Genomic DNA, 9284 nt, shown 5'->3' on the forward strand with positions numbered 1-9284 from the left:
GGAGTTGACAGTTTGCCAATCGAACACAGCACAACAAATCCGGCTTTGTGGTATAAAAAGCCATTTTAATAGAGCATAAATCAGTTCAGACACCACACTGGGTTTACATAAGTTTCTGAGAACAAACCCGGTGTCTACTAATATTCTGTCAGTCTGCGTGCAAGTTTGAGCTCATTTTCTGACAGTCTCTCTAAGATGTGGTTTACCCGCTTGAATTGAGCAAACTTATTTTTTCCTGAACCTGACTGCCGATTTAAAACTGCAACGAAAAGAAAAGAAAGCTTTCTGGTGATCTTTCGAAACTTTAAGCTTCTTTATTGTGTTAATTAAAATAATTTGATTGCATTTATCTAGCGGTTTCTTCTTTTTAATCAGGACCACAACATTAATTAAAAGTTCATGAGTTGCCTAAGCGTCTTTACCTTGGCCAATAAGCTGCAGGCTTTCAGAGCCCCTTCCTAAAGCAGCTTATGCTTTTAGGACAATTGCCAACTTTGCCTGTTCATCCAATCTTTAGCAAATTTCCCAATATTTATGACTGGAAATGGAACACAATAATGTAAAAGAGCAACAATGGTGAGAATAAGAATAACCCCCAAACACTGTGAGACTGACTCTTCTGTAAAGTAAGGGTTTGTTGTTCTCAGTGCAGTTTGTGGCCTCAAAAAGCAGGCCACCGAAAGCAGTGGAAATGTATTTTACTCGCAGGTTCACTCAGCTCGGTGAAATCTGGTTTCAGGTACGCGTTTGCTAACTTTCCCCTCCAGCAAACCGCGTCGCGTCGACAGGCTGTGTGGTTGCAGGACCGTGTCATCTCAGTCATGAACCTGTACAGTACCTCCACTCTGGGTTACCCCGTGGGTTAGTCCATGAAGAGATTGCACTGTAGGTGGAGGTGGGTGGGGGTGACGTGACATTCATAACACTCCATAACCTTTTCAGATATTAAAATGTTTTTTATTAATGTCATTCTCTAGTATTAGTCAACACTCCAACTCCATGCTGTTGACCGCATTATAAACATTGGTTCTTTGTCATGTTGTGCTGAAGTAGTGAGTAACATTTTCTTTTTTGCTTCTAGAGAATCACACCATTCCCTTTGTGCTCTGCACTGTCAAACAAGTACCTGGGACATGGCGTCTTGGACATTTTGTTCCACTTCTTGGTTCCTGAATCACATCCCCATTCTCGGCCCATAGTTTTAAGTTCTCCTTTATAATAAAGGAAGAAATACTTTGCGTGTTTGTCTTTCACTTTTTTTAGCAGCCTTCTCAACAGCTTGGCGCACTGTTTCAAAACTAAGACCAAGTCCCGATCTTAAGCATGGCAGAGTTCAAAAACATATTTTTCCCTTTCAACCCCTTCCCCTCCCTTTAAGCCAGGTGTCTTCCGATTGGCTGACCCTTGCAAACAAAACATCCGATCAGCAGGGTGGGCGGGGCTTCTGCGCTCACAGCCAGAGCTGCTCTCATGGACAACAATCCACCAGGGAAACACAAGAGCAAAGCAAACAGCATACAAAACTTGAAGACAGTTTAAAACACTTTTACATTCAAATCAAAAGACTCTGAAGTATTTGTTTGATATTTCAGGAAGCCACCAAAAAACCAAAGATGGATTTTTTTCATTTAAGATAACACTTCCTGGATTAACAGAAGCAAAAATCACAGACTTTGTTGATTGCTAAACAACATGTAGGAGTCAGTGGAAAGTGAAAATTTTCAGTTCATTCTCACTCATCAATGAAAAAAACAAAAAACAAAAAAACCCCGAACGAGATCAGTCAATCTCCCGTTTCTCAAACGGGACTTCTGAACAGTTTCATACCTTGTTTAATGAAAATGAAAACACTTTAAATGTCTTAACGGAAAACAACATTTTAACAAAGAGTTCCCAGAACAAAAAAGAAAAAAAAAAAAAAAAAGGATTTCCCCTTTTCTTTTCACTACGCTGAGGCAGCCTGTGTGGTGAATGCTCTCATGTGAACAAACCACCAAGACACATATTGCACATTGTGATGGGGTATGCTAGTGCCCTCAGTTGGCCAAATTCAAAACTACATTTTTTTTTTCTGTTAAAAAAAAGAAAAAAGTAATTTAAGTAAATCTCAAGTCCATCCAACATCGGGTACCTCACAATTATTTCACTTGCTTTATAGCAAAAACTACGTGGCCACCCAGCATCACACCTGTGTGATTTTGTTTTTTGGACATGTCCCCCTGACAGTGGGCGTTAAAATAACAGTCTCCACTATTCTGGGAATCCTTTTCCGCAATTTCTTGGATCCCGCAAGGCTGCAGAGAACTGATCCTTTACTTAATCTCACAGTCAGACATGGTTTGGGCTTTGCAAACTCCCTTTCCAGCTACTTCAAAGGCAGCTCCTTTGTAGGTTGCGACGCACTGGCCGTCTGTGCGCAGGTCTGGCTGAACCTGCTCCCACACCTTCTGTTTGGGGTTCAGCTCTTTATCGGGCTCCCCTGCAACAAAGACATCATTGTGAGAAATTAGAATCCTCTGTGTACTTCAGTAAACCTCGACACTTGCAGGGTTTGTGATTCCAGGAGGTTTGCTGTTAACAGCATCCTCATGGAAAGTGGCTACAGGGATTTGCATGCATCCAACCACAAAAGCTCAGAGGAGCCAATGGTGAAGTTTGGGAATGATGTCTGCGCTCAGCCTGCAGTCCGATTCTCACCAAAGGTGCCTCGCAGAGTTGGAGGAAACTTGTGTTTGTGTGTCGTGTTAAAGTAGTGCAGTACTCACAGTCTAAATACTGAGGCTCCATAACACTGATGAAAAGAGGAAAATAATGAGGCGTGTGATCAGCACTATCTGCTGAGCGCACATCTATTGTGACTATTTGGCTGAGAATAGGTTTAGCAGGAAGCTACAGCAGTGAGGCTGTAGTACCTGGGAATCCCTGGAAAGTCACTCTATCCCCTGGTATCGCTCCGTTTGGAGGATCAAGGATTTCCAGCTTGTCTTGTGACGAGGCACACATGAGCATGGCCTGGTTCACAATTCCTCTCGTCTCCACTGGCCTCTCGTTACACAGCAGGACCACCATACGATTCTGCATCTGCACGAAGGGCAGGAGAGTCCACATGTTCAAGCGAGAACAGCAAATGACGGTATAGTTGATGGGAAAAACAAACAAACATCCGAAATCAAATAGGACGGTATTATTGGAATCAAATTCTCACTCGGTGTTCAGTCTAATTGATTTTCTAATTAAGAACTCTCAATGAGATGACGAATGCTTGATGTTGAAGAATAATGTCAGTGCTTTTGGCCAGTGCTTTGCAGAGGTGTGAAAAGCTGGAATGTCCTTCCCAGAACTGGTGCTGCAAAGTTAGGCACTTGGGATCAAAAATCCTAAGAGGCGATCGTGATATTTTAGCCGTACTGGTGACTTTAGGTGTTTAAAATCAGCCTAAAGAACACTTCAAAAGACTATGCTTGTCTTTCTGGTGGCAGTATTATAAAACATTACCACTGTCAGCAATTTGAGGATTTTTTTTAATGCTATTATTTTTAATCACTTTTTAAAACCTTTGTTATTATTTTTTGTGAGTGTACACAGTATACTAATTTATAACAAAGTAAACATAATAGTGTTTTGGGCTGTTACTGTTCACAGTTACACAGATCTTCCTCCTTCAAGGCTCTGAGCTTTAAGCATGCCATCTCTGAAATAAAATAAAGGATACTACATAGAGGTGTTCAAAAACAAGCGGAAGATTGACATCAAGGTGTTAAATCTTAACTCTAATTTGAATAACGGAATAGTTAAAAAAAAAAAAAACTACAGAGACCAAACTGGACATGTCCTGGTACTTACAAAAAAACCCAACCAAACAAAACTACCATACAGTGACATGTTAGATGACAGTGTTCCTCTAAATATAAGACAGTTAAGTGATGGCTTTTGTTATTTGACCACAAAGTACCCTGACCTGAAATCTGTCCAGCATTTACGGGACACAAACTGGGAGCCAGGTCTTTTCCACTAAGACCAGTGAAATGACCCTCATTCCAGAAGAACAGAGGCGGTTACAGCCAGAATATTCAGTTTGCCCACCTCAGCCATAAAAATAACACACTGATGTTCACGTAGACAAAAATACTAAATCACAATTTTAAGGTGGAAAAAAAAAAAAGTATAACCTTCACAGACCTTCCCGGTTACCATTATTTTTAATGGTCCGGTCTACGCGACCTTCGTCAGGTACAGTTTTCTCAGTACCTGTAAGCCAGAAAATGTGTGGAGGTTATACTTTTTTTTCTTCACAAAGACCTTTCCCACTATGCACCTGTCACTTATTCAGGTGTGGAGTGGAAAAGGTCTTCCTAAATTTGTAAGTAAAAAAAAAAAAGAAGAAAAATCCTACTTTCAGTTTAGTTTACACTGTCGTCCCTCAGAGGGAATCGGCTCAATAGGCCAGCTTAAACTACAGTCACCAGCTACTTCTTAAAGTACACCTTGCTAGTGCTGGTGACTGCAGAGGCCATTTGAGTACAGTGAACTCACTGTCATGTTCAAGATAATATCTGGTTTGAGATAATCTGAGCTTTGTGTCATGGTGTGTTATCCTGCTGGGAGCATCCATCCGAAGAGGAGTACACTGTGATCACAAAAGCATGGACGCTGTGGTGTTTACGTCACTTTTTCCCCTTTATTTTAATGCTCAGTTTGAACTTCAGCAGGTGGTCATGACCATGTCTGCATGGATAAATGCAACAACTTGCTGCCATGTGATTGGCTGATTAAATACAATTTCTGTTAACCAGCAGCTGAACAGGTGTACCTAACAAAGTGAGTGTGTATAGTGTAACAATTCAAAAGACATTGTTACACTGTCAGTATCTTTGTGCTTTGGGCTGTTACTTCGATAAAATGAGCAGTCTGAATATATCACACAGGCTTCAGGGAAACAAAAAAAGTAGATTATTCAGTCATCTAAAACATTGATGACAGGCAAACAGTTTTATCTTGAAATAAACAACAATGGATTAATACTTGATATTTACCTGCTCCACAGGTATGTGCTGAGACAGTTCACTGACCACCGTCCTGGGAAAAGCCTCTCCCACATCGATCTGCTCCACGAACAGCCCGTCAGTGTCTGGAAGCTGCTGGGCCGTGACTACACGTCCAATACGTAGGTCCAGGCGGGACACGTCCACCTGCTTCTTTGCCACCTTCGGCACTCCTGGCATGAAAGAAATGCCGCAGTGTCAGCAGGGTACATGGTCTTTCTTTGCAACTGATTTTCCTTATGGTGTGTGCTCCACTAATATAAGAATCGACAGATTTGCTGCATCTGTAAAGAAAATCTTTGTTGTTAAAAATCTAAAGTTTTAAGGATTAATGAAGAAAATGCTCGGTTTGACTCAACTTCCCCACCTTTCACAGGATTTTCCTACGTGATCCATTTAGCAGATGACACAGCTCTCTTTATTACAACTACCACAAACTACAACTATAAACTCAGCTATGTAATACTACCTACAGGTGTCAGGGAGTATTTTGGCTTCAGGTCACTCCTTACTCCATCCATGTGAAGCAATCGTGGAATCAGAGTTAACTTTAATTTCCTATTCTGCTTGAATGTTGTGCTTTTGGTAAGTTTATGATCCAGGTGGGTGTACTTTGAACACACCACCACCATCATCATCACCCACGTTCTCAACGGTATGACCCTAAATCGCTGCACCCAGGAGCCAGGTAAACGCATGGACGCTCAGCAATCACATGCAGGAGGATAATCAGGGGAAATGGCAAAAGTATGCGGACACTTCATATTACACTCGTATGTATATGCAGCCGCTGGATTCCTCATTCTCCAGGCCTCCCGGTGGACGCACCTTTGGGCTTGCCGTATGAGGACACACGGCCTCGGAAACCCATCTCATGAAGCTCCCTGCGCACCGTGGTGGAGCTCACGCTGGCTCCGGATGCGCTCTGAAACTCGGCGGTGAGCGCTTTTATGGAGGGCAAACACTTCTCCAGCGCCACTCTCTCCAGCACTTGGCGATCCTCCTCTTTCAGCTTGTGCGGTCGGCCGCTCCGGGGCAGTGCCGTCGTTATTCCTCCACGCTTCCACTTTAAAATCACGGCGCTGACAGTGGACCGGGGCAGGTTTAACATCGCCGCGATCTCACGGACGGACTTCTTGCACAGGTAGCATCCCACCACGGTGCCCCGCTGAAACTCACTGAGCTCCTCGCTGCGACCCATTGTGCTGCAAATGTTTGCAGACTGCTTTTGCATCGATTCCCACCTCCTCCTCCTCCTCCTTGGAGCTTCGCCCCCCTTTTCTTCTTCTACGGTTGGCTCTCAGGGCTAATTTTAACTATAGCCCACTATCGGGTATATTACTGCCCCCGTATGATGACTAATAGCAATTCAGTGACACTACGGACTGGATTGTGTTTCATATGACCTAAAAGTGTTTTAACGTGATGCAAACAAACGAGAAGCAAATAAAAAAATAACTTTGGGAAGCTCTTTGAACACATAGATTGATCCTGCAACGTACTTTTCTGTGTTACAGCAACAGGATAAATAATAAAAACAATAATAGTAAAAAAAAGTATCACATGACCGTAGTTAAGCTCTTATAATGTGAGGTAATTTATTTACCTACACAACGGTGGTCACGGCAGATGCCCACCCCCACCGAGCCTGGTTCTGCCGGAGGTTTCTTGCTGTTAAAAGGAGTTTTCCCTTCCCACTGTCGCCAAGCGCTTGCTGAAAGGTGGTCTTTGATTGTTGAGGTTTTCTCTGTATTCTCTATATTATTGTAGGGTCTTTACCTTACAGGATAAAGCATCTTAAAGCGAATGCTGTTGTGATTTGGCGCTATATAAATAAAATTCTAGCGCTTTTGTACTCGGGCAAGAAGCGCTAGGAAGCTAAAATGTAAAATTAATTAATTAATTAAAAAAATATATTAATAATAATGAATATATATATATATATATATATATATAAATAAATATATATATATATTATATTTATTTTTACATTTTAACTTCCTTAAAGAATTAAAGTTAAGTCTTCAAGTCTTTTAAAAAAACTTCCACAATTCTTTGGGTTTTTTTTTTTTTTTCCAGATTTTATTTTTCTTGTAAAAAAGCAAAATTGCTATTCCGTTTTCCTCCAACTGCACACGATTCTCCCGAACATGTCCTCAGTTTTAATACCTACAGACATGTGAATGGTGCTTGGCTCTAGGACTCTGACACACTGTCTGGGTGTTCGTGCTCCAAAGTATTTTCTTGAAGATACTCCCCCCCCATTTCCACTTATTCAACATCCCTGGAGAATGTCAGACAAGTGAGAAGGTTAGACCATGTACTGATTCAGAATAAAGATTTTTTTTTTTTTTTTAATCTGCTGCTCTTAACCATCGTTTACTTGAAAATGGGCATTGTGGTCAATGCAACTCTTGGCTTTTTTTTTTTTTTTTCATTTAACACACAAACACACAGAGACATGTAGTTATTTTTGAGTGTTAACAATAACCGTGATCACAGTTTTCTTCATTGTGTGAGCATAAAAGTTTTACTTTGGACTATTGCATCTGTTGTGCCTCCATGAAAGCCCCATTAAACATTTAAACCTCTTAGTTTGATCTCCAGTGTAAAGTGCTTTCCTCCCTCATTATTATGACCTCAAACTGGCACACCAGTGTGCATTAAACCCTCTCAGTGTAACAGCTTACCATTAAGGGAAGCAACTTGAATTTGTTTACTTCACCACAGATGTCCACAGTGACAACAAATAAAGGGAAGTCACAGGAGAACCAAGTTCTTTACTGATCTCCTACTTTTTGACAAAGGTGGCCAAGGAATGCATTAATAAGAGAATGTTGCATACAGCAAATATTCATGTGTCTATGAATATAAGTGTTTGAAAGAGGATATGTTCATATTATTTTCCACACGTGAAATTGCAGATGGATACGAAACACCAGTTTTCAGCAAGGTGTCACACGTGATTTTTGAAGTACTAAGAACCAGCCAGAACCCGGTCGGTCAAGACATCAAGAAGAGAAAATGGGGCTTGATAGGCCACACACTCCAAAAACCACCCGACAAGGTCAAAAGGCAAGCACTGGACTGGAACCCACAAGGAAAAAGGAAAGTGGGGTGATCCAAACAGACGTGGAGAAGATCTGTCGAGAGCGTAATGCATAATACCGCCGGAATGACGTGGACCCAGCTGAAGAGAACGGCCCAGAACAGAGTCCGTTGGCGGCCCCATGCTCCACCAGGAGTCTACAGGAAAATTGATTGATTGAAAGTAAGATGACATAGTTAGATCGATTATTTGTCGGAGGAAGACACAATTTTTCCTTTTTTTTCTTGGTACACCACCATAGTGGAATCAAACTAAATCAAAGAATGAAGATGTGACTGAAGCAGTCACATGATCAGTAAACACTAGGGACCCAGTTCCATTGGGACCCAGAGATGCCCATAACATAACATTAACACTGCCATGTGTGATAGATGACGTGATATGCGATATGTGATATGTTCATGAGCTGTTTCTCACCTTCTCCAAATTTTTCCCTTCACATCATTCTGTTTTCATTTGTCCAAAGAGTTGTTTTGTCTGTTTGCTTTCATTTTCTCAGAACTTTGCAGGCACTTTAAGTTTACAGGGAAAGTCAAAGCTGACCTTCTTGTTTTAGAGTGTAACCAGTGGTTTGCACCTTGTTGTGTATTTAGATTCATAAAGGCGTATCTTTATTCCAGTCAATGATACATCTCATCTCCCTGAGATTGTTCTTAACTTGCTTAGATGTTGTGAAGTTTTTTTAACCATAAAAATAATTCTGTCATCATGCACTTTAATCCAGTGTTGCTCAGCTGGCCAGTGCATTCCTTCTTTTTAACAATGGAACAGATTGAGTTGGCTCCAGATCTCTTTGGACCTCATATTGAGAGTTTTAGTGAAAAGTGACAAATCAGCATTTGGAATCCAATCCAGATATTTTATCTGCTAAATCATGGAATAAAAGAGGAACACATTGATTGAATTGACTGTTTGGTTTTAAAAAAGTGTCGTTGTCCAACAAGTTTTATATATATATATCACTATGTGCTGTCATTGTTTTGTGTGTATCATTTTTTTTATTGTACATAAAACAGACAGGTTTGTAAAAGTTGGAAGAAAAAAAAACCAGATTCAAAGTTATCATAACAGACAGTCAAAGACATTCCTACACATGCATCATGTATAGAACAAGAAAAGAACAGAGACACTCG

The 9284-nt window shown here is 41.0% G+C and overlaps 1 protein-coding gene across 2 annotated transcripts; it reads right to left on the reverse strand.

Moving 5' to 3' along the window:
- Positions 1–935: 935 nt before the first annotated feature.
- LOC146385728 (aminoacyl tRNA synthase complex-interacting multifunctional protein 1-like) lies at positions 936–6752 on the reverse strand. Of its 2 annotated transcripts, none has more exons than XM_084931609.1 (4): positions 5871–6567; positions 5034–5215; positions 2913–3081; positions 936–2479 (listed from the first exon to the last, which is right to left on the reverse strand). In XM_084931609.1, the coding sequence occupies exons 1-4, from the start codon at positions 6274–6276 to the stop codon at positions 2313–2315; spliced, it is 924 nt and encodes a 307-aa protein (XP_084787735.1). In that variant the 5' UTR covers positions 6277–6567; the 3' UTR covers positions 936–2312. The 2 variants fall into 2 exon arrangements, with proteins under 2 accessions (XP_084787735.1, XP_084787736.1); XM_084931610.1 differs by having other exon boundaries at positions 2387–2791; positions 5871–6752.
- Positions 6753–9284: the final 2532 nt, after the last annotated feature.

Source organism: Perissodus microlepis, chromosome 6 (assembly GCF_051167445.1).
Source record: "Perissodus microlepis isolate ML-2025 ecotype Zambia chromosome 6, ASM5116744v1, whole genome shotgun sequence".
In the NCBI taxonomy this organism is placed as follows: domain Eukaryota; kingdom Metazoa; phylum Chordata; class Actinopteri; order Cichliformes; family Cichlidae; genus Perissodus; species Perissodus microlepis.